The following is a 26481-nucleotide window of genomic DNA, read 5'->3' on the forward strand; positions in this document are numbered from 1 at the left end:
ATTTTTGAAGTACTTTTAGATGGCTTAAAACATTAGTAAAAGGTTAAAGCCATAGGATTTATTTTTCATCCCCCAATCATCTTTATTCTTCTGCCAATTTCATGTCTTAATTACCAAAAAAATTCTTTGAAATTCCTGACTACAAAGAATAACTCTTTTTACCAAACCTGTAGACTATGACTGATTTTCAATCATGGTGAGCACGAATTCTGAATGCACAACATGGGTCAGTTTTAATGAGTTCAAAATTTCTTTTAAAAAGTCATTTGCAAACATGCACACATGCACATCCAAACGGTAGCTCCTACAATTTTATCTAAGAAAAATTATGAGTTTCAAAATAAGATACAAAATACAAATTTTGAGCACAATGATGTAAAAAAGATGAAGAAAATTTCATCAATGGACTAAATGGACTTTTCCCCTAACCCCCATCTTGATGAAAAGATGCAATAGCCAGCTAGCCCTAAACAATGTGAACTCTGTTTGTTTAAGTGGACAATGAATATAGAAGCAATTTTAATTCAAGACCTACTCCAATTCTTATTAAACCTAAAAGTCAGACTAATTCTCTGCCCTTCAAAATGTAGTTGAAAATTAGCTTTGTTTGCCTCCCCCAAAATATTGCTCTCTTCAATGGCAGGATTCTATAATTCATCTTTATATACTTGACTCACTGCATACTGCTTGATGGTCAATAAATTTGTTGAATGTGCAAATTTACACAATAAATTCCCTCAAAACTGATTTCCCTTAGGTCATAAAGACTCTTTCTCCCACACTTTCACAACATTAGTAGGCCAGAAGTGTTTATGTTCTGACAATCTGACCCCACATTATTCTCTGGACAAAGTAGTTCAGGCCTGAAGAAAAGTCAGTACATTCAATCCACAGCCCTATGAGGTATTATGAAAGTGACCAGCAATTCTAACTCTTATTTTGGTTTTTAGAACAAATTGAGGTATTTTATTATTTAAACATGGAGAATAATTTTAATAAATTATTCCCTTTTATTAAATAAGTTACTTTTAAATAAAATGTAAAAGATAATTAAAAGACATTATTTGTAAGGCCTTACTCAAAATGACAGGAGACAAATTTCTCAAGTTGAAAACTTTGGATTCTATTTTAGTAATCACTGCTACATTTTAAAAATGAACTAGAGCTGGGCACAATGACTAAGTTTGAGAACAGCCTGAACAACATAGCAAGACTCCATCTCAAAAAAAAAAAAAAAATTAACCAGGCATGGTGGCACATGCCTGTAGTCCCAGCAACTTGGGACTTGAGCCCAGGAGTTAAAGGCTGCAGTGAGCCAAGATGCCATTGCACTCCAGAATGGGTGACAGAGTGAGACTACAACTCAAAAAAAAAAAAAAAAAAATTATAAAGTGAGCTAGAAAGTCAAGTAAAAGCAGGGAAAAGATACTAGAGTTAGACTTGTTGAACAATTGGGTGAGACATAAAAAAGAGAACAATTTTAAGTGATAACAGACTCTATTTTAACTGCCTCTTGACAAAGCCTATACTTGTCATAAATAAGGGATACTAACAATTCAAAAGGGAAAAACCTAAAAACTGGAGATTTCAATTTATGCTTGGAGTTTAGAAATCACAGCCAATTCATTTTCTGACTCAACTAGAGCTTTTTGTATTAGGCAAGTTAAACATAAAAAAAAAAAGGACAACTTAGATTTTACAAATGAAAAGTGATGGAAAACAAATGTATAAAACTTGCATTCATAATATTTATGATATACTTCTGATCACAGCAAACCGATTTAAAAACAAGAATTAAAGGCATCCCTTCTCTTATGCAGTTGACAACAAAAGTCTCCCTATATCTTTAGTTTCTGTGATCTCTACTAGGAAAAAAATTTAGAATAAACTGTACATAAATCATAGTTACATAGAAGTATTAACAATAAATGCTATCTTTTCAGTTTTAACTGGCCACAAATTATCAATTAGGTTTTTCTGAAACAGGAGTTTACTATCATTTGCATTAGGATAATACCAATCAAGTATTAGGAGTTAATAAGAATACACTTAAATTTGGTGCAAATTTAATTTTATTAAACCTTACAATGAATGTTGTGGCATATGATTTTCCATTGTGTGACAATTTATTAGCTGGCATCCGAATACAGTACTTCTTTTGAAAAAATACACAATGGGAACTGACAAAAGGGAGAGAAACTAGTTGTTTAGTGACACATAAAGGCAAAAAAAAAAAAAAAGAAAAAGAAAAAAAGAAAATGATGATGACCAATTAGTTTGTTTCTTTAGTATCTAACTCTAAAATGGTTAAAGTTCTAGGCAATAATGCTGCTGTTACAGTGTAAAAGAGTATGTCATTATCTCATCCAGCCTGCACAATTCTAAGAAAAATTACAAAAATTATCATACCTGTAAATTCAGCCTAAGGTTTCTGTTGGGCAATTTGATTTTTAAAGAGCTACTTTTCCCATATAACCTAAACGATTTTCCCAAATCATAGTAGACTGGGGTCTCTATACACATTAAGGTAGTCACTTTACAAGTGAGCTATCACTTAACTTCAAATTCATAATGGGCACCAAATTATCTTTGATTCGGGTTTATGCCTGTCAGATTTATGAATAAGGAAAAAAACTATTTTTAAGTCTATAACCCATTTGTCTTTATAAAGCAGACTGGCATCTGAGTAAAATGACCATTTCTTTTATAGAAATGATCAAAACAGTGGAACATCTAAAATTCAGGAGGCCCCAAAAGGGCATTTTCATAGAAATGTTAATAACTTACACATTAACTCCAGTCAATAACACCATGCTACAGTGTACAGTTTAGTTAGACTCACATGAGTGTAATTGGTTCATTATTAAATTTACTCATCTGTGGTTCAAAAAATAACACAAATTTAACTATTTTATTATAATCCATCTCATAATTTTGAGAATACTTTCTGACAAAGGCTTTATCAGTGTCACATTTATGAAACGATTTTCCCAAAAAGAAAATAAAATCAGGGACAATTTTGAGCTATTAAATTAACTGGTTTTTCAAAACCTCCCAATGGCATTTGTGGAGATGGCAGAGAAGGGAGAAATGTATTCTAAGTGAAATAAGTCATTTCAGTTATCAAGACTGAGTTCTAAGTTATCTATTTTTAGTGGTGCAAAAATGCTATTTAAAGAAATCCTTACTTTACACAGGAGTTGCACAATTCAAATTCAGCTGCAAAACAGTGAGATGTGCCTCACTCTAAGAGCATGTAAGCCCTCCCACCCAGCCCCCAAAGAGGAGGAGGAAATACTAAATCAATTAAAAATTCAATTGTCATGTTATCCTCAAATTATCGAGATCAACTAATGTAATTTACTATAATGGCAAAGTTTTCCTTTATGAAAATAATAGCTTATTCATATATAATTCTTATATCACAAAGAGGCAGATGATTTCAAGATACTGACATTTGACACTTCTAGAATATTGGTCTAAATCACAAAGTATTTTTAATATATGTGACAGTTCAAATATTTCATCAAAATTTCCCACAATAAGAGATAGTAAAACCTCTTCATCAAAAAGTTGGAGAGTGTTCATTTATATCCAATTTACCTTTTCTTAATGGTGAAATCAAATTTACAACCTAGCAAATGAGTAAGAATATCTTTTAAAAATTAAATCTCAATAATTTAACCAAAAAGTCTAATGTTCTCTTGTTTATTTACTACTCTTCATTGCAAGGTTTTTACTGACTAAAGATGATGACAAACCTAATGTGACTGTTTGCATTGATGACTCCTTAAATAGTGTAACATTAACCCTCAGAATAAAATGTCAACACAAAAATCCAAGTGAGAGTGATCCAGCTCATTAAACTCACAGGTAAACTGAGTTTTTCTCAAATCAATAAGGAGCTTTTTATTCAGAACAACTTCATTAAGACATTTGCAGGGCAAATATGCCATCATAAATTTTATTCTGAATTACAATAAAGTGCTGAATGATAATTACCTGAATCTTTTTTAGTACTTTTCACTTATCTTAAAAGAGCCCTTTCTGTGGCATTAGCAAATCTGTGAGACAGAGAGAAAGAAAGAAAGAAAGAAAGAAAGAAAGAAAGAAAGAAAGAAAGAAAGAAAGAAAGAGAAAGTGAGAGAAAGAAAAGAAGAAAGGAAGAGAAAAGAAAAAGCTAACTTCCAGTAAGGGAACAGGAAGCACTGCAACCTTTCATGTTTAACTAGGGTGACAAATAATTGAGACGAAAGTAATCAAAGTAATTCATGCAAGTGATTTTTAAAGGTATACATAAGCTTGAAGAAAGAAAGAACACTGTTACTGACCTTTGATATTATGGCAGTAAATTGCGTACTAAAATACCTTAATTATCCTAGATGCCTAGATCTGGCTTGGCAAGCATCATGCCACTGACATGCTTTAGCTCTTTTTGTAACTAAAAGTGATTTGCAGTTCAATTACTGAATATTTCAATGTGACTCATTAAGCTGTGTGATAAACTCTGAAGTTAAATTTAAGCAAATTCTCTACACCTAATCACACCATCAGCACAAGCAGGACAATGCTGGAGCAGCATGAAAGGTGGGTCACTTTAAAAAGATTCTTCCTTTTACTGCATGATATATTAAGATGACAGACCTAAATTTCAACTGGGTTAATGAGTTAGAGTAGATCTGTTTCCCAAATTTAGCACACAATAATTTCAGTGGATTAGAGAAAGAAACCTCAGATGTGAAGAAAATGAAGAAAAAAACAAACAAAAAAGCTTGAGCTGAAATAGCTAACCTGCAGCTCTAAAAATTGTCATGCTACAGAGTACTTTCAAAAAATGAAGTTTGAAACAAACATAAGAAAACAGTGTTTTGAGTTGAAGTTGACCAACTGCTGCATAGAAAATATGCTAACATACAACAGTCAAGTTTAAGCCTGTGCATAGAGAAGATAAAGCACTTATGGTAACTGCAAATGGTAACGAGTCCTTAAAGTTTATACAACCTAGTATGGGTCCATAAGGAAAAAACTGTAGTAGAAATGGTTAGGACAAAAAATAAAGTAGAAACAGGGGGGAAACTTGAGAAGAGAAGAAAGAAGCAAGAAAAAAAGACTCTCAATTGTATAAAATTCACAAACCAGTAAAGTATAAAGACACCATGGAAAAATGGTTAACTCTGCCCCAAACACCCAACAGCAAACAAAACCAGAATGAATAAGCCTTTGGCGGACAATTTTAGAAATTTGAATGTTACATTTCTCAATAATTCACAAACAATATATTATATGGTATATTTATATTAAATATTGGGAAACCAATGTTGTAAATTTGATGCTTATAATGCTTTAGCCAATGACAGCACGATGATATCAATCAAGCTAAATGAATGCTGGTGTTATCACAACAGTGCTCATTTATGAAACAACTGTTACCAATTCGTGCTTTAACAGTGCTAAAATACAGTCAAGTTATCATCTATGAAGGGAAACAAAGGTCTCTAGCTTTTCTGGGATATGCCCTTTATAATATATTCTATGATTCACTATGACACGAGCAGCAAGACACTGCAATGTGGTATGATTTATAGGCTGGATTAAATTTTTAGCTATTTCCTTCTCATCCAGCAAGTCACTAGCAGTTTGTTTGTGCAAGTTTGTGGCATCAAAATGTGCACCTGATTTAATAAGGAGATTCATGATGTCTGGATGGTTGTTAAGAGCAGCGATATGCAGGGGACTGTTGTCATCCGAGTCTCTGACGTTCACATCAGCACCACATTCTATCAGTATCGCAGTAACTTGTAGAGACGGAAATTTACAAACAGGGTACCGCCCTACACATGTAGTATTCTTGTCCACAGCCAGATGAAGAGGGCTGAAGTTATTCTTTCCCCTTGGATGCAGCTTAAGAAACCTGTATATAGTCTGCTTTTTGAAATGGTCCTGTTCTAGAGTACAAGGAACTTTCTCTAACAGGCAAATTAAGTGCAAAATAATAGAAAGGGCCTTATTTAACTGTAATGGGTCAGCTGGACACTGAGTTTGTTTGATAGCTCGCTCTATTTCAAGGACGCTTTTGCAAAGTATGCCCATAAGATCATCAAATGTAACAGTAGTACCCAGCAGACCTTTAGCCCTATCCTGTAGCATAAAGGAGAATAGTTCTGCAAAAGATAATAAGCTGCTGGCGGTCATTGGGCTTAAAGGATCCAAATTGCTCTGCTGCATATCCAAAGCATACTTCCATAGGTTGATGCATCGTTTGAAATTTCCAGAGTCTGCATAGACAGCGCCTCTATATCTAATATAGTAGGAGGTATCAGGATGAGAAGGACCAAGAATACGTTCTCTGATTAATAGTGCCTGCATTCTCATCTCATCAGGATCAGCAATAAGACCTTCTAGTTCTTCTGCACTGTTCACCTCCTTGGCATAATCATAAGCCATTATTAGTGTCTGTGGAACTGGTTTACTAATAATATTAGTCCTATCACTGTACCTCATGTTCATTGCCTTTTTCCAGTATTTCAAAGCCCCAAGCAGATCTCTTTTTTTGTCTACAAATGTAGCTCCCAGAAGCTCTAGAGCATTAATACGTTCTGTCTTGCTGGTCTGTGCATGGTGTGTCAGAAAATCCACAATATTTGTGTGACCAGTCACACTTGCTGAGAGAAGGGGAGTCATTCCATAACCATCCTTTTCCATCTTGGCACAATACATAAGAAGCATCTTCATGATGTCCAAACTTCCAGATTCTGCACAATCATGCAATGCAGTATTACCTTAAAGAGAGAGAGAAAAAAAGAAATAACATACATTGCGGGACCAAAATATAATGTAATATGTATATGCACTTTAGAACCTAAAGAAAAGCAGACAGCTTTAAGCTCCTAAGTAGGACATACTTGGTTTACAAACGAGAAAAAAAATTCCCCCAGTACCTAAAACTAGTATCTGATATTAAACTTATTGAATAAATGACATGACCAAATTAGGTATAAAAAGACATCCAAAGTCATCAGAAGAAATTCAAACTAATCCATGGTCTCTTGGTATTTTTCATTAATGTTTAAAGTGCATATTTTATGATCTAAAAATGGATAGAATACAAATAACCAGCTATTCACCATTTTACTGACAAGTCACTTAACTTCCAGGTCAGTTTCCACATTTATAAACAAGGAATTGGTCTTTTTTTTCTTTAGAGACCAGGTCTTGCTATGTTGCCCAGGCTGGTTTTAAACTCCTGGGCTCAAGCAATGCTCCTGCCTTAGTCTCCCAAAGTGCTGGGATTGCAGGTGTGAGCCACAATGCCCGGCCAGACTGGTCTTTAATACATCTAAGATTCTTCATTTTGACTCTAATAGTAGTCAGAAATGATTTTTTCAATATTTATTTCTGATTGCCAAGTTGAATTTCAACTGTCTTAGCCAAAATTCTTGGTAACAAAGGACTTTCCCCAAAAAGCTCTCATAAGAAAAACAAATTCGTAGAATCTGAAAAATATGTGGGTGGTTCAATATGAACTTTAAAAGGAGATATCTGAAGTGTCCTTTCATAATGGATTATTTCCTATTATAATTTAACTTTTTAAACATTCTTTATAGCTGTACTAAATGTTCTAACACTGTCCTTTTCTTCCCACACACAGATTAAGACTGACAACAGGCACTGGCACATTAGTAAAAGCCTGTATGAAACATATTAAGACATCGGAAACATCAGGTATTTTAGCTAAGTTTAATGATAAACATTTTACTAATCGTCAAAATAGGACTTATCATGCCGACCTCTGGTATTCACATACAATGTTTACATAAAATTTAACAGTCAGTCATTTTGGGCATGTCTGTAGAAAACAGGTAGCATGGCAGGCTGAGACTGCTATCCTTAGAAAGACCTTCTTGCAAGGTTGGACCTTTGGCTGGTAGCTGGGAACTTGGCTGGTAAACAGTTCTTTATACTGATCTAAAACTTTCCCTAAATGATAAGGGTGTCTCACTGTACCTAAACTGTTTGTACGAACAATGCAGTTTATGCTGAATGTCTGGTTTCCTTCTGGGAGTCTAAAATTTTGGGTGTGAGCTAGGCAAAGGGTACCTACATGACCAGCCCCAATAAAAACCTTGAGCACTGGGTCTGTCATGGGTTTCCCTTGGTAGAAACATGACACATATGTATTTACATTACTGGGGAAGAATATGCTCTATGTGACCCCTCACAAGAGGAACAAAGCACAAAAACACCTACACAAAGATTTCTCTACATCTCACCTGCGCCTTTACCCCTCATAATTCAGCTGCATGTCCTTATGACATTACAGTAATAAACCTTACCTATGAGTACAGTTGTATGGTGAGTTACTTCCAAATTTGGGGGTGGCTTTGGGGATGCCCAACATAGCATGTGTACCAGAAAGTATTTTAAACCTGAATACTTCAAATAAATCTACTTTGTAACTAAAGTTAGAAAAAAACAAGTTATTACATGAAATATTGAGTCTTTCCACAAGTTTATCCTGTTTAGTCTTCTATGGTATCTACAAGGACTGTATAATTATTCTGACCCAAGATTTCAATGGTCTACAATGAAAGTGATAAAATGTTTTAACAATGAGTAAGCTAACCAAGCACTGAAAAGCCCAGAACTTCTATCAATGTTCATTTGTTTAAAATAATTTCAATTAAACATGACTACTATACCAAGTATATTTTAAACACTCTTTTGTATTGAGGACCTCTACTATTCCCCATGTTTTTCTAAGAAATAGGCAATATAAGAGAAATCTGAATATAAAGAAATGGCTTAGATAGCACTTTTCTCTATTCAGAGTAGCACAAAATCAAGAATAAAATGTAGCAAAAGCTGGCCAGGCGCGGTGGCTCATGCCTGTAATCCCAGCACTTTGGGAGGCTGAGGTGGGCAGATTATGAAGTCAAGAGATCAAGACCATCTTGGCCAACATGGTAAAACCCTGTCTCTACTATAAACACGAAAATTAGCTGGGCGTCGTGGCACGCGCCTGTAGTCCCAGCTACTTGGGAGGCTGAGGCAGGAGAATCGCTTGAACCTGGGAGGTGGAGGTTGCAGTAAGCAGAGATCGTGCCACTGCACTCCAGCCTGGTGACAAAGAGAGACTTCGTCTCAGAAAAAAAAAAAAAAAGGTAGCAAAAGCCAATTTAATGAACTATATTTCTGTATTTATTGAAAAAATACAAAATATATTTATTTTGAATACACCCACATACCAGGAGAAAAAAAGTAGCTTTAAAAAAACAAACAATAAGGAAGACTTTCACATCCAGTAATGGCAGAGATACCTGTAATGCGATCACCCTCCCACTAACAACTAAAAGAGCCGAAAATTTTATTTTTAAAAATCTGCTTGACAGGATTTAAGACATAACAAGGGGACAATATGCAGGAGAAGAAAAAACTAGAGAGGTCAAGTCCAGAATTCGAGGCAGCTTTCCCACAGTGGCCTCCACCAATTCTGGAAGAGCTAGCTGAAAAACTGAGCAGAACTTCTGACAGCCTTGCAGGGATAGAGGGAAGAGTGGAGCCTACAGCCTACTAAGAAAGGAACTTAGAAAATTCCCCACACTTTGGGTTAAAACTCCAACTTTAACCCTAGGGAGTTAAAGTTAACTACAAATAGACTAGCTATCACAAAAAACTTAAATCTAATTTAAGATCATCTCATTAATAATTTAAAATAATCCAGGATTGCTAGTATACATAATTAAAAGCCAGAAACAAATACAAATACTATTTAGAGGAAGATATTATCATACTAGGGTTCAAATTATTTATATTTTTCATAGGTAATGCTTGGTATCCAATCAAAAATAATGAAAAGAAAATAAGGAACCATAACACAAAAAACAATGGAAATAAAGAGCTGACAGAAAAGCCCAACAGGAGACCCAGATAATGCAGTTTATCAACACAGATTTTCAAATAATAACTATGCTTAGCATATTCAAGGAGTTTTTTAAAATTGAGAATTCAACAGAAAACTGGAAACTAAAAATTCAAGTAGACATTCGAGAACTGAAAAACTCGGTGGGTGGCTTTAAAAGTGGATTTACACACAGCTGAATAGAGAATTAGTAACTGGAAGATAGGTCAGATGAAAATATACAGAAAGAAGCAGGGAGTGGTAAAAGAATAGAAAAGATGGAGACTATAAGAGAAAGAGGGAACAATGTCAGAATATTGTTAATACTCAAAACCAGAATTCTAGAGCAAAAAAATGGGTCCCAAAGCAATATTTAAGAAAAGATAAAGTCCAAGAATTTTCAGAAGCTGATGAAAGCTTAAACTGCAAATTCAGTAGGTTTTACAAACTCCAAGAAGGATAAATAAAAAGAAAAACACATTGACATACAACACAGCAAAACTGCTGAAAACTAAAGACAAAGAGAAAAATCTTAAAACAAGAGAATGAATGGAAATTAACTATAAAAGAGCAACAATCTAACAGCAAAGTTTTCACCAGGAACAACAGAAACTAGGCGACATTAAATGATATTTAAAAGCACGAAAGAAAAGTAACTGCCAACTTAGAATTCTATACCCATATCAAGAATAAATGTCAAATAAACAACCCTTTCAGGAATAAAGAAATGAAAGGGAAAAAATTAAGATACTTATTACCAGCAGATCTAAATACTATATGGTGTTCTTTAGGCAGAAGATGAGCCACGTGGAAGCCTGGATATAGGCAAAAACATCAACAAAAAGGGTAAATTTGTGAGTACATCTAAATAAATACTGATTTTAACAATAATATCTTGTAGGGCTTGAAATACATACATAGAAATAAAACACTTGACAGCAATACCACGAAATTAAGGAGGGTAATTGGTGTTAACGTGTTCTAAGATCTTTTTCTCATAAAGATATAAAATTACAAATTTATGTTAGCCTTTGATAAGTCAAAGTAATGCTATCTAGAATAACTACTAAAATAATAGAGGGTATGTACATAACTACATTTTCTCTAACATATAGAAAAAATGAAATAATAATCCAAAAGGTGGCAAAAAAGAAGACCAAGGAACACAAAACAAGCAGGACAAATAAAAATCAGAAAAGTACCCAGGAGATGAAAATCCAAAAATATCAGTAATTACATTAAATGTAAGTAAACTAAATGTTTAATTTAAACATTTAAAAGACAAAAACTGTCAGACTGAAGATACAAAGAAAAGACAAAAACTTAAAAGACAAAAACTGTCAGACTGAAGATAAAAAGAAAACTCAAGACACACTGCCTACAAGACAAACCTTAAATATATGGGTAGAAAATGATCTTTAGAAGTGAAAGGTTGGGAAAAAATACCCTTTGCAAAAACTAAATATTAAGAAGCTGTCTGCTATTAAAATATGAAAGTAGACTTTAATGCAAAATACATAATTAGCGAAAAAAGGAAATATTTTATAATGTTAAAAACTCAAAATATACAGATATAATAATTTTAAACTTGTTTTCACCTAATAACATAGAATTAAGTTACCTAAAGTAAAAATCGACAGAACTACTAGGAAAGCAAACAAATCTGCAAACATTAGTACATCTAAACATATCTTTCTCAGTTTAGAAGACCAAAACCAGTAAGGATAAAGACTGGAACATTACCAACTTGATTTAACTGGCATAAATAAAAGAACATGGCACTCAACAACCACAGAAAACAATTTTGCCCCCAGGGATACAGGGAGCATATCCAAATATATTGACCATATTCTCGGCCGTAAGGCAAGTCTCAACAAATGTCAAGGGACTGAAGTCACTGAGTATGTTCTAAGTCCACTTATGAATGAAGTTAGATATCCAAAACAAAAAGATAACTAGAAAAATCTGTCCATTTGAATTTTTAACACTCACTTGCTTCATCAGTCAAAGAAGCAAGCCCAATGAAAATCAGAAAATTTTTTTAACTGGGTGATCATAAAAACACTAAATAACAAATTAGATAAAAAGAAAGGCTTATTTTTTAAATAGCTAAGTTCCCATCTAAAGAAGTTACAAGAAAAAACAGTAAATTAAAGAAAGTAGAAGCAAACAGTAAAAAAAAAAAAATTAATGAAAAAAGGGATAAGTATGCGAATACAGTATTTTTTTATATTCCCACATTTTATTTAACTGTTACCCCCTTTTAATCTTATATTAATAACTTTGCAAGGTAGAGATGATAAACTCATTCTACATACAAATAGAAAAGAGGACTTAGTGGGAAAACATAAACTCCTGTCTCCCAACTGCCAATTCAGTGTACTACTCATTTCTAAGGTCATATTTTAAATGCCAGTCATATTAAACCTCAATGAATAAATTATATCTAATATAAAACCAAGCCTCATAATAGAACTTCAACCAATCACATCACTTTCCAACTCAAAAAGTTTTCACACTTTCTCTACGGAAAAGCAGACAATCTTTGACATGGCCTTCAAAATTCTACATCATTGATTCTCAAGGCACTATCTGTGTGGAGAGAGCAATGAGGAAGAAATCTATAGTTTCAGAAAACATTATGTACAGTAAAGTTTAATATTGGATATTCAAGGATATGTATTTTAAAAGACTAACAAATATTTCCCTACCTTATCTCTTTAGCTTCATTTCTCATTATCTCTGGAATGAATGATTCACTGTGCATCTAACTCAGGGACTGGCAAACTTTTCCGGTAAAAGGCCAGATAGCATTTTAGGTTTCCAGACTATAAAGTCTCTATTGTAACCACTAAACTCCTCCAAATACCATGAAATATGCTATAGGTAGTATGTTAAATTAATGGATATGGCTGTTTCCCAACAAAACTTTTACTTATGTACTCTAAAATTTGATTTTCATGTAATTTTCATGTGTCATAAAATATTTTTCATTTGATTTCTTTCTCAACCATTACAAAAATGTAAAAACCTTTCTTAGCTCTCAGGCAGTACTGAAATGGGATGGGCTGGATTTGAACTCTGGGCCATAGTTTGCCAAACCTGCTCTAACCCAGAAGACATTGTCTGCATCTCCCACACACAAGGGAGAAATTCTGCTTATGCTTCACATTATTCCATCCTAAGTACTTCTCCCAGCACCAGGAACAAACAGCCCTGTTCACTTCCACCTCTGTGCCTCTGTTCTTGATTTTCCTATAAAGCACTTCCTTCTTTACCATTTTAACTTCTTCTCCTTCAAATTTCACGAGAAATTTCAACTGCTTAAAGAGGTTTTCTTGGTTTTATCATATCAATTTTATCATTGTGAGAATGCCTGGTGAATATATAAGTCATCCTAATAACTATTCACATAACATCTACGATTATAATACCTTACACTAGTATAATGCTACTGATTCACAAATAAGTTCTTACCTAAACAGTCTATTCTTAAAGTATACAGATCCTATATTATATTTCTTTTATATCCCAGAAGCAACTAGCACCCTGCTAAAGCTAAGGTAGATTCTAAATTTTTAATATTTGATATCACAAAAAGTAATTCAAGCTTAGCTTTTGCAGACAAAATAAGTTCAAAAAGTAATATCCTAGCAGGAGATCTTTCTAATTACTCTAACAGGTTAAGTGTATAACCACTACACTTTTCTGCCCTGGAAGGCCCTAAAGTTAAGTTTCTTAATTATAGCCTAGAGCATTACTTACAACTTAGAAAACAGACGGAAAAAAAAAAAAAAAGCATGATCTTAAGCAATTATAACTTTTCTGTCATTTCTCCAAGTCTTTTTATATAGTATGCTTTGACAAAGTTATAATCAGTATATATATAACTGCTTCCTGCTTTTCACCTACATCTTGGGCATTCTGTCATGTGTTATTACATCGTCTGCATAGTTTCTGTAACTACACAGATTCACAGATTCTACATAATCCTTCTTAATGGTTTTATGGTGAAAGTTCAAGCAAGGGAGTAAGTCATACTTTACATAAACATTACCCCATGACAGACATCTGCACTCCTTCAGAATTTTTACTATTAAAATTAATGCTTAAAAAACTATAAGGACATATAACAGAGCAGTGATTGGCAAGGGCTGGGGGCTGGGAGAGGGGTTTAATGCAAAGGAGCACGAAGGACATTTTTGTTCTTACCTTTAATAAATGAGTAGTATATGTTTGTCAAAAATTACAGTACTGTACACTAAAAAGTATGAATTTTATTGCATGTAAATAAGTCAATAAACAAATGACAAAAAAACTTAACGCCTACCTAAAATAGAATCACAAATGTGTGATGGCTTAATACGCATCTTCAATTCACTACCAATGGGATTATAAAAATTGTTTAAAGTTCCACTTTAGAGTATTCTTTCTACTACTAAAATTAACTTTTTAATTTCTATTACCTCTATTCCTTGGTAAATAGAATATTTTCTCATATCTGTTTATAAACTTTATTTTCTTTTATGACATATCTATGTTTCAGTTTCTGAGATTAATCTGGCTTTCTATGTATAAGCACTTTATAAAATGATAACCAGTTTGTTAAATTTACTGTAAATATTTTGCTTTGTCAGTTTTTTCAAGTGTTAGATATGCTATAAGTATTAAATGTAATTTTTTGTGAAAAAGTATAACAAGCCAAATTTAAAAAGTGAGTTACGAGGGTCTTGTGACTAGTATGTACTGTTACATGCCAAAGATCATTAAAATCATATTTTCTTTTTTGCTAGTTAATAGAATTGATTTAAAGTTTTGGTGCATAACAATATATGGCAAGTACTATAGATTTAGCTGAAGAATTTTCTCTGGGTTACATAGGCCCTTTAAAAACATTCCCATAAGACAGTGATTGTACTTCCCAATGATTTTCCATCTGCACATCATGTCTTCTTTTTGCATTCTCAGAATGAGAAAGACAATGAAAAATAAAACACAGAGTTCAAAAATAAATACTACCAGGCATCTGAGATGAAATTAAGGATATGCAGCAATGAAATTTAATGAATTTACCTTTGGCTAAAGAAAAAAAAGGAAGAGAAAAAGAAAAGCATATTATATTAAACAATTCTCAATGCCTGATTAAGAAAAAGTTCATTTGGAGAAAAAAAATATTCTGGCACTGAATTCATAAAAAAAATTTTCATGATTTCTCAAAAGACATGTTTGTTAAACGGGCATTTCTTAGAAATCAGATTAATGGCACAACATTAAGTATTAATTCTGTTAAAGCACTTCTCTAGAAAGCTAAAATAGTATGATATGAATACATTAATTTTCAAATTCATAATTTAACACAAAAACAATGCTAAGAAAATCTGGAAGAACGAAAAGTGCCATTTTCACTGGGATGCTTCTAGGATGAATATTAAGGTCAGGAAACTATGGTAAGTGCTCGTGCATTAAAGGGTGGTAGTATTCCTCAAGAAGCATCTGAAGTGTCAAACTTCACTGCTGTTAATTTTAAAGACACTTGTAATCTTTTAATAGCAGGTGAGTAAGACATTAAAAATTCATGTTCAACTGTGAAGCTTAGGTGCCTAGGAATAGAATCAATATTTTTTTCAAATTAGGTAACCCAAAAACATAGCTGTATTTTGAGGAAGAACTAGTTAGAGGCCTAAGAATTATCTGGGTCCAAACCAAATGTTTTGAGTTTGATAACGGCAAGTGATTGTTACCAACCAACCACCTAAATCATAAAGGAGCTTCAACATAACATATATATATCTCAATTTGGACAAAATTACCAAGATTCACCAGGATCAAGTCAGTTTCTAAACCACCCTCATGGAGCAGACAGAATTTACTGCTCTTTTCAAAAAAACAAAAATGTCCTCCTAAGGACTGCAAAATATTTAACAAACACAAAATGTCTTTAATTTAAATTGCTTTTTCTAGCAATAACAACTCAGTAGATTCTGCTGTTTGTAAATTCCTCATGTATTTCAAGCTTTGTGTGTGTGTTTAGCATAAGTCAAATAAAGCTGTGCTTCTCAAACTTTCATGTATAAAATCACCAGAGAATCATAATAAAATGCAGATTTTGATTCAGATCATCTGGGCTGGATCCAAGTGATACCTATGCTACTGGTCCTTGAGTAGCAAGAAAATAGAGAAGGAATCTTATTTTCTTGTTTGCTATATAGACACTTGCCACATAGCTAATATATCTAATAGCAATATCAAGTCATATGAACATAAATTTAAAAGGAGGGCTAGGTCACAGCCTGTTTTACACCATATAGAAATAAAATTGTATCATTCCTCTTCACTCTAAATTTAACCATATGCCAAAGCAGGAATGGGTTGTGTTTTACAATTAGATTACAAAGATTCATCCGTGGAAAAGTTCCTGCATAGTAAATGGCATAGTATCAGTAAATCCTGCAGTCTATTCCTAACAATTTTCTTAAGTAAGACATTATGTAAGTGACACACAAATTTCCTTAAAAATTAGTTTGTAAAATAAAAATCCAAATTGGTATAAACACCACCATCAAAAAAGTTAAAAAAAAAAACCACACAGAATGGGAGAAAATATTTGCAAATGCTGTATCTGATAAAAGACATACATAGGAATATATAAACAACTCTTACAGTTCAGTAATACAAAGATAACCCAGTTATAAAACATGCAAAGGTTAATGAAGAAACTCCTCCAAAGAAAATAGAGACAGAGAGAGCCAATAACCACATGAATTAAGTACATGAAAAAAATGCTCAACGTCATTAGCCATAGGAGAAATATAAATCAAAATCACAATGAGATATCACTACACACTTCCTAAAATGGCTATATTAAAAAAGAAGAAGAAGAAGAAGTGTTGGACAGGGTGTGGAGAAACTGGAACTCTTCTTACATTGCTGACAGGAATGTAAACTGCTACAACTGCTTTGAAAAACAGTTTAACAGTTCCTGTTAAAAGAGTTACCATACAACCCAACAATGCCACTCCTAGGTATATGCCTGAGAGAAATGAAAACATATATATCCAGAGAAGAACTTCTCCATGAATAGCTAAAAAGTATAAACAACCCAAATGCCCATCAACTGCTGAATGAATAAAAGTGACATATCTATTTCAGTGGAATATTATTCTGCAATACAAAGAAAAGCACTGATACATGCTACAAAATGGATGAACCTTGAAAACATTATACTAAGCAAACAAGACAGCTCACAAAAGACTACATATTATGTGATTCCATTTAAATTAAATGTCCAGAACAGGCAAACTTAAGACAGAAAGGAGATTACTGGTTACCTAAGACTAGTGCAGTTTCAGGGGAATGAGGAGGGATAGGAGGGAGTGACTGTTAATGGATATGAGATTTTTTCGGGGGTGATGAAAAGCTGGTAGTTGTGATGGTTGTATAACCCCATGAACATACTAAAAAGCCATTGAATTGTATACACTTTAAGTGATTTTGTGAATTTTATCTCAATAAAGCTGTTTTAAAAATCCAATTAAAATAAAAATATTGTATTTTTGGTGAAAGTATAAGTTTTGACTGATAGAAGCAGCAATTAGAGGGTCTTTTATTATAATAGTTTTATTTGGAAAGACACAAAAACAATCCTCATCTCTCTTTTTTCAGCCTACTATGCTTGGCACCAACCCATTCCTTCCTCAGCTTTGTAGCTGGGGTTGGGCTGAGTACAGAGGTGGTCCACTTGTAAGATGAGGATAGGGTGTGTGGTTCAATTGCACAATAATGCTGATTCCAAGTATTTTATTCCCTGAATAACTAATAAATGTGGGTTGATGGAGGAGGTAAGAAGAGATAAAAAGAAAAAAACAACTTAGGGTATCAAAGGAGCACTAGAAGAAGGATTCTCTGCTTAGAATGTTTCCCTTCCCCATGTGTAGTCTATCATGAGAGATACTCAAGAACAGAAGTTCAAAAAAAAGGAAATAAAAAAAAGAAGATAAATTGTGCCCTCCCTTCATTAATTCTTAGAGTAAGGCACTAAGCAAAGAACAAACAGAAATTTAACAAAAAAGGTCCTTGAGCTTACGACAAAGTTAAATGCTAAAAAATACCCGCATCCGAAGAGGTAAGATGCATTCTTATAATCTGAGGGAGATGAGGAATTGCATTTGAAATGAGTCTTGATGTTAAGTAGAATTTTCAAGGCTAAGAGCAATGGAGCTAAGGGATGAGGACTAAAAACAACTATGCATAAAAAACTCATCTAACGACAGAAAACTTCAACATTATAATTCCCTGTCCTCTAGTTCACAGACTCCTTATTCAATCACAGCTCTTCCCAAAGGGAGGAAAAAAAGAAGGAAGACATGTTTTGATCAGATTTGCATCCACGTGACTTTTTCATCTGGGTCTCTCCCTATCTCCTCCACTTCTATCTTCCATCACATATATTCCTGATGCCTCAACAGCATAAATCTATGTAATGCCCTGGGTTTCCTGAATTTTATTTCAAACAAACATATTTTATCAATCAATGAAAATCTGATAAAAAATGAACCAGTGAAGGAACTACATTGTACCCGAAGGCCAGTAAGTGAAACGTAATTTCTATCTTAAGCTCATGTTACTGCCAAGACAATATGAACAGCAGGAGTGCTCAGGATCTACTGATTCTCACCAAATTGTTCAATTCTGTGAGGATTCACAGTTCAAAATCCAATCTCCAGGGACAAAGGACCACATGGATATTTCCCTATTGGACTCAATTTGCACACCATCTATAGCTTAGTTTATCCAACTAAGATACTAATTCTTCCCAAGGACACAGAAAAGTGTGCCAGGGGATATAACAGGGAAAAGAATGTACACGGAGCAACTTGCAGGAGTAACTTCATAATTTGGGATTAAAGCGTTAATGAATTCAACTAGTAAGTTATTTAAACATTATTACTCAATCAAAATAAATATAGATATATTATAGAGTATAATTTTAAGTCCCTCCCTTCCCCCTTTTATTTTTCTCTGCAAGTGGGTATGCTGAGGTAACCAACAACTGAGAAGAGTTTTCAAAGTCAAGAAGGAAAAGAGAACTTCAGCTTTCAACACTCAGACAGTACTAAAGTATACCAAAATAACCTAGAATGACAGCAATCATTATCTTAGTCTACCTGAATACCAACAGTTTTTAGTTTACAAGGGAGATTTTCTCATTTGAGATTCTTGGGCATTTACAGTGGGGAATTAAGTAAGATTTTTCTTTAGCATTTCCTTGACTAAAATACATCTATACTCTAGATGCCTATTCTATGAGAGAGAAATAATATAAAGCCTTTGATTTGCTTTAAACTACTATAGAAAACAAAAGGAAAGTAGAAACTTTTTTTTAAACTTTAGCAAATGGATAATTGTTGAAGTAAGATGATGAATACACAGTGGTTCAATGTATTCTCTCTGTGTAAGTTAGAAAATTTCCATAATGAAAAGGCAAATAATCTGTCTGAACTAGTTCTCTCAAACCCTTTTAATGCTAGCAATCCTTGCCACATGCCTACATGGATTTCTCCCTTTTCTGAACCCCTATATTCTACCTGTGCTACTCATTTTTGTCCTACTACTGTCTTACTTTGTTACTTCAAGTCTTAATGCATGTATTTATTTCCCTATAGAAAGGCCTATAAAACATAGTGCTTGCCATCAAGGAGCTTATAATCTTTCCTCTCTTAAATCCAACATGTCCACTCAAGCTCATTTAGGGCCAGATACTCTTCCTAATGCATGGAGTAAAAACACCAGGTCTTTAGCCTCAAAGACTATGTAGTAGAATGCAGTCAGATGTCACAATGTTGTAGTAGAATGCAGTTAGGTAAGTTTCTCTGAAAACAAACAAGCAAACAAACAAACCACTCCAGTTAGTTAGTCCTCTGCTGAAAAACTTTCACTGGCATGAAAAATAAAATCCAACTCCTGTACCTAGATTAAATGTCCTTTAAAATCCAGCCCTGAGTGCCTTTTAGTTCAAATATGCCTACTTTCCAATTCCTGCACCCTCCAAGCATTTTCTTCAAAGTGCCTTTCCTTATGCCATTTCCTACACCTGCAAAACTGCCAAAACCCTTCTACAGATCTACATCCCAACAAACTTTCTGCAGATCTAAACCCCAACCTGTCCATAGATCTAAACTCCAAAATTCAAAGCCCTGTTTAATTTCTACTTTCTCCATGAAGCATTCCTAGTAAGTACACTCACTCTAAAATCCTATAGCATGGATTGCTTATACTATTCCTTCAGAAGTTAAAAATGTGACATCTCACATCTTCTCATAACTTCCAAAATGTCCCACAGAATGACTTGCCTACAGAAAGGGCATGTTAATTACCTTATTACCAATTTACTTAATTACTTTGGGTATCTAAACTGACTGATGAATGAGGACAGAATGTCTTCTAGAGCCAGTCTCCAAATCTGAGCCTACAGAGTTTTCTATTGGTCTGTAGTACTCAATCAAGAACTTTTAGCTGCCCAATTTCTGTTAGAATTAGGGTGTAAAAGTGGAATTCAAGAGGACTTCACTTTGGATCTGCAAAGTTCTAAGTCCAAACAAAAACAACCCCAAAACACAAACAAACCAAAGAAACAAAGGAGGCCAAAGATGACTATAACCATGAAGCGCTGAGATCACTGTGATAGCTCTGAGAAGGATTCACCTAATCACTACAGATTTACAGTCTAGATTCTTAAATAGGAAACAACTCCTGTCTCAAAACTCAATTGCTATGACTGTTAAACTAAAGAGGTATTCCTAAATATATCAAAGATCTTCTCCCCTTTTGGAATGCCATGGGAAAAGAAGAAAACCATTGTCCCCTCAGGTCATAAGTTGTTGGAGATAAAGTATTTCCAAATATCTAACAGAAGAAAGCACTACTGTTGCACTTACCATACTGTAGTTTAAGTATCTGCTTATGAACCTGTCTCTCCAATCAAATCATGAGCTCCTCAAGAGCAGGGAATCAAGGACTGGCTATCTTGTCTTATTGCTCTTTGTATATCCTAAGTCTAACAGCCTGGCACACTGAGGGACTCAACAACTGTTCTCTCAATTAGTGAATTCCACCTTAGGTTAAAACATGTTCAAAATGCCAATAGCCTGTTAAAAAGAAATGAAAAGAGGTTAAATAATATGTTCAAATATCAACCGCCTGTTTAAAAGTAATGGAATGTAGAAGTCACATGCATTTTATCTTTAAGCAGACCAAGCACGATGTACTGACATTTTCTTTCCTCAGAACCATTTCCAGTGAATGACACACAAAATGTCCTAAGGAATTATTCTATTTTAACTCTAGTCTTATTAATCTTTTCTACTTTTTGAATGGAGCTAAAAAAGGGGGGGAAAATCCTCTCTTGCTGCTAAATCACATCCTTCTCCAGTGTCCCTGCCTTAGTTTCAATTGGTTCCTGCTTTTATTACCATTAAACCATAGAAGAAAATCCAGAACCAATGAGAGAACGAGTAGTGAAGCTTCAGGATCAGAGTGGAGGAGGATGCACATGTACTTTAATCTGCCCCCAACATTCACGAAGAATCACTATGGAAATTAAAAGATACCATGAAAATGTAAAAATTCTGCACAAGAAGTGACAATATCTATATGCAAGTGTATGTGTATAAAGTTGAGGTTACGAGAAAACAATTTTTGGTATTAAATTGTTTTCTCGTGTTATATGTAGTTTTTTTAAAGACATACATATTAGATACTGATACTGGGGAAAAAAATGACTTAGAATTAGTTTGGCCAAAAGAGAGAACAGACATACCCTCACATATAAGGCTAAAAGATGATAGTGGTGATAAAGGGAACACTATTTTGAAAGAGCTCAGATGTAATCAGGTTAAATACTGTTCACAGCTTCTCAGGAGAAAATGCTGAAAAAATCTGAGCTATTTGTATTAGAGTTCTCCCATATACTATATCTCCAGAAGTATATAAAGAAGCTTTGAAAAATATAAGGGAAGTAACACCAGTTCTCATCTCTCCAATAACATAGGAGTTTAAAACATATCCCAATTTGACTTAAATATGAGTTTATCAATAATATCTACATCGAGCTGAAGAATAAAAAGCCCAAAACAAAGAAACAAAAAATTCAACAAACTAAACAAGCAGCCATGATTTCAAACCATTCCCAATATTAACATGGTTAGTTCAGCAGTAATCTGTTGTCTTAAAACAAGCATTTTCAAAAGAATCATAATTGTTTGGAGAAAAAAAAAAAGCCATGCTGGCATTTGATCTACCAAGCCACCTCTAAAGATAATCAGGAACAAATGAAAACACTTACTAGAAAGAATGTTTACAGAAACATTTTTTATCATACTGAAAAACTGGAAGCAACATAAAACTCCATCAGTAGAAGAGTATGCAGCTATTGAAATTAAAGAGCTATAATTGGTAATATTAAAGATAACATTTATTAAGCTAAAAAACAAGTTATAGAACAGCATATAAAACTGCATACATATATCAGTATGCAAAATTCAAAAATATCTTTGGAAGCATTATCCCTGAGTACTGGGATTTTGTGGGATTTTTACATTTCCTCTGGAAAAAAAAATTCAGAAAAATCACAATGATCTTGTATAATTTTTATAAAAGATCACACGATCTACAGCAAATATGCTCAGTAACTAACTATATAGTGCCCCATAATTGTGTGGTTTAACCTTTCTGAAAGGCAGACACTATCACAACGGCAAATGTACATTCACTTTGATAAAGCAATTCTAAACACAGGTATTTATACTACAGTTATTCTCACCCAAGTGTGAAAAGACAACATTTTTGTTCAAGAATGTTCACAGCAGCATTGTTTATATTAGCAAAGTACTGGATGTGACCTAAATATCAACCAATAGAGAATAGATAAATTATGTACATTCATACAATGAAATACTGTATAGCCATGAAACAGAATGAGGTAGCTATGTGTGTTGGAGTTGAATGACATCCAAGGTTAGAAAAATAAATAAATAAAGATAGAAAAGTATGTAATCAACCACTAGACGGAGGGCTACACAAACAAGTATGCTTGTACATAGACAAGTATGCTTGTATTTGCATAGACCAGCTCTAAAAGGACACATAAAAAACTGTAAATAGTGGTTGTCAGCGCATTAGAGATCTAGAAATCAGGAATAAGACTTTTTATTCAAATGTAAACCAACAATGTAAACCAATTTACACTGTTTGATTTTTTTTAACATGTCTATATGCTACTTTTAAATTTTAATAGCTTTTAAAAATTAGGTAGTGAATTATTTTGCTGTCATATAAATAGATTCGTGTAAGGGAAGTTAAGGTTTTCAAGTATCAAAATTATGCTATCAAGGCAGTTGCTCTTAAGGGTTAAAAAAAAATTCTCAACCACTTTTTGCTGCTTTTAGTTTATTACAGTCAACGAAAATTATACACAATCGTAAACGGGAGCCCTTCTTCTGGACAAAGGTGTTTACACTGTTGCTAGCCAACAAATCCACATCTGTTTAATCTAGTCCTTGTTTTTCACTCTCAGTATTGAAGCAGTTTTAAAAATGTGTTTTCTCCCTTGCTATATTTAATGCATGTTCTTATAAAAGGATTATCTATTGACTACAAACAAATATAGTATAAGGGAACAGATTTTCTCTTTTCCACTGATATTAATCCTTCCAGGTCAGTTTGGCCTAGACTTCTCTCACAGAAAAAGTGAAATGACTGCAGGGAACAAACAAGACCATGACTCAATAAATATAGTAATTTCTACTCCAAGGTTGTTCTAAAAAAACAAAACAAAACAAAAAGCTAAGAAAATGTATTACACTTAACCATATTCCCAAGTAGATTAAGCATAAGCCTAAAGGCTCAGATCAGCTACCACTAACATGCTCTGTAACTTTGGGGAACCCATTTCCCAAGAATTTTAAGTTACTCCAAATAAGAGAAAAAATACTGCTTAACAGAGTAACAGAAGTCTTTTATCACACTTTTTCAATGTATTACCAAACATCAGAGACACACTCAACAAAGTCACACTGGAAGACTTACCTAATCAAAACAGGTGTGTCAATGCTGGTTTACTCAACACCAGTGCTTATAATTATATATCAAACTTCCTGAAAATAAGTGGTAGACACTTAGAAAAACAAAGAAGCTGAACTCACCTTTGACACTTTTTCTATTAACATCTGCCCCCTTTTCAAGTAAATACTGAGCAATCTCTTTATGTCCTTTGTAACAAGAAATCATCAAGCACGTATGCCCATGTCGGTTTGACACTTCCAAATCAGCTTTGTGTTCTACAAGGTACTTCACTATTTCCAAATGGCCATCGAAACACGCAGCTCGAAGAGGAGTTGAATTGGTTAAAGTCGTGTTGTTGACAGATGCTCCATGATTTAACAAGGACTGGACCACCTTCAGATGTCCTGCTGCAGAAGCGGCCCATAAAGGGGGAGCCCCCTCAATGGTTTCGCCATCAAAATTGACGGAGCCCCCAACTTCTATGGAGGCACTGCATTGCTCTAGGAGGAATTCCACCATGTCAAGGTGCCCATACCTGGCGGCCATCAAGAGTGGCGTGGCCCCATTTGTTTTTTCAGAGATCAAGGAGGAAACCTCCTCTTTGGATTTGCTTGCCAACAATTTGGTGAGAAGCCGGAGTTTGCCATCCCGAGCTGCGTTAAATACTGCTGTCTTTAGATCCATTTATGTCCAGTTAAGAGGCTGTGCTTTATTTATCTTTCAAAGCAGAGCTCCAATTTAACTCTATCGACACAGGCAAGAGTCACAGGAACCAAAGTTCAATGTTAATTGCTGCACCCCAGAACGGATACACAACCACGAAGAGTATGTTCCGTCCTACTGCTTTCCAACATCTGACAACCAGGGCACCAAACTAGAGAAAGAAAAAAAAAAGTAGCAGCATTTAATTTTCTATAGAAGAAGGCAAAACACTTCTTAATTGCCACTTCTGTGGGAAGAAAGGAATAAAAGCTATAATTCAGGCACTACTCCATCCCACACACACCCCCCACCCCCAAAGAAAAGGTGGTAAAGAAAAATACAGAAGTGTACACAGAGACCCAAATGTTCTGGTCGCAGGCAGTCTCCTCCATGTGCGGAAAATTTAAACACTACAGGCAGCCCGTTTTCTCGCCTCCAGCTCTAACCAGCCAAGCTTTGTTCTAGTTTTGCTTTGCACACGCCCAGGGAGAGTACAACCGAAAGAGGCAGGAGACTCGGGTTCAGAAATGTTTCTTTCTTGCAACTGCAGGAGAGCTGGCCAAGGGCGCCAGGCTGGAAGGCCTCACTGACGCCGGGTTTCGAGAAAGAACAAAAAGGTTGGACACACCAAACCCCGGCTAAGGCCAAAACTCTGCCCGGAGAGATTCTCTTTCCTTTAAAACTACTCACGGCTCTCAGGAAATCCTCCTGCCTTTTAGTCATTAACTTCGCCCGCCCCATTTTGATCACCCCCCACCCCCCGCCAAGGGATGATCCGCAGGTTCCTCAAACCACAGTCGCCCCAACACAACCTTCCCCTCTCCCTATTCCAGACAACGACAGCCCCCTCCCCAATCTCCTCCATCGATCACAACCCCCTCCCAATGGGCCAAGCCTGTGGCCTCCAGCCCGCTGCCCGCCTTCGTCTCCCCCAGCGCCCTCCTTCCCGCCCAGGCCTTCCGCGGGCACCTCAGGCCCCGGCCCGAGCCCTGACAGGCCGCCGCCGCCGCCACTACCTGCCCGGGGACTAGTCCTCCCCGCCGCCGCTGGTCACTCGGGCTTTAGCCGTCCCCTTCAAAGGGAAACCGTTGTCCCCACCGCCGCCCGGGCCGCCCTGCTCCGCCTGCGGGCGCACAGCTCCTCCATGCCCCGCGCCCCACAGGAATGAATCCGGCCGCGCTGTTCGCCCCGCCCCGCCACCCGAGCTACCTCCCGCCCTCTCAGTCGGCTCGGGCTGCAGCGGCTGCAGCGACTGCTGCGGCGGATGGTGTAATGGGCTGCGAGCCGGGGGCCGGACAAACCTGAGCTTCACATCACCGACTGTGCCGCCACGCCATTGGGCCGGGCGAGGGCGGCGGCCGCGGCCAGCAACCGCCTAGGGGCGGGGCGGGGCGTCGCGGCCGGGGCGGGGCGACGGGGAGGGGGCGGGGCCTGAGCTACGGGGAGGACGTGCCTGCGTGCAACGTGCCGGGGGGCGGGGCGCTGCGAGGGGGCGGATCTGCGCCCATCGAAGCGGCCCGAGGCAGCTGGAGTTCTGAGATCTTGCTGGCTCTTCTCTCGGATTTTCGGGGTGCTCCCTTAGGGAATTTTTCGGTCCCATCTCAGAGACCCAGAAGGGAAGTGTATTAGTCCGTTTTCACGCTGCTGGTAAAGACATACCCGAGATTGGGTAATTTATAAAGATAAAAAGCTTTAATGGACTCGGAGGTCCACGTGGCTGGGGAGGCCTCACAATCAAGCCAGAAGGGGAAAGGCACGTCTTACCTGGCAGCAGGCAAGAGAGGAAAATCAGAGCCAAGCAAAGAGGGAAACCCCATATAAAA

General features: G+C 35.6%; 1 protein-coding gene across 2 annotated transcripts; it reads right to left on the reverse strand.

Annotated features, from left to right (window-relative positions):
• Nucleotides 1-2054: 2054 nt before the first annotated feature.
• On the reverse strand, nucleotides 2055-26048 carry FEM1C (fem-1 homolog C). Of its 2 annotated transcripts, none has more exons than XM_003259853.3 (3): nucleotides 25675-26048; nucleotides 24097-24830; nucleotides 2055-6779 (listed from the first exon to the last, which is right to left on the reverse strand). In XM_003259853.3, exons 2-3 carry the CDS (start codon nucleotides 24638-24640, stop codon nucleotides 5470-5472), a joined length of 1854 nt encoding a protein of 617 aa, XP_003259901.1. In that variant the 5' UTR covers nucleotides 24641-24830; nucleotides 25675-26048; the 3' UTR covers nucleotides 2055-5469. The 2 variants fall into 2 exon arrangements, with proteins under 2 accessions (XP_003259901.1, XP_030673782.1); XM_030817922.1 differs by having other exon boundaries at nucleotides 25960-26041.
• Between the last annotated feature and the right edge of the window lie 433 nt (nucleotides 26049-26481).

Source organism: Nomascus leucogenys, chromosome 2 (genome assembly GCF_006542625.1).
Source record: "Nomascus leucogenys isolate Asia chromosome 2, Asia_NLE_v1, whole genome shotgun sequence".
NCBI lineage: Eukaryota > Metazoa > Chordata > Mammalia > Primates > Hylobatidae > Nomascus > Nomascus leucogenys.

What these genes read in the sequence shown, in the direction of transcription:
- FEM1C (XM_003259853.3), bottom strand. Translation starts at nt 24,640, where the DNA reads ATGGATCTAAAGACAGCAGTATTTAACGCAGCTCGGGATGGCAAACTC. An exon ending in TAATAGAAAAAGTGTCAAAG is followed by an intron (nt 6,780 to 24,096) that starts GTGAGTTCAGCT and finishes TCTCTCTTTAAG; the next exon opens with GTAATACTGCATTGCATGAT.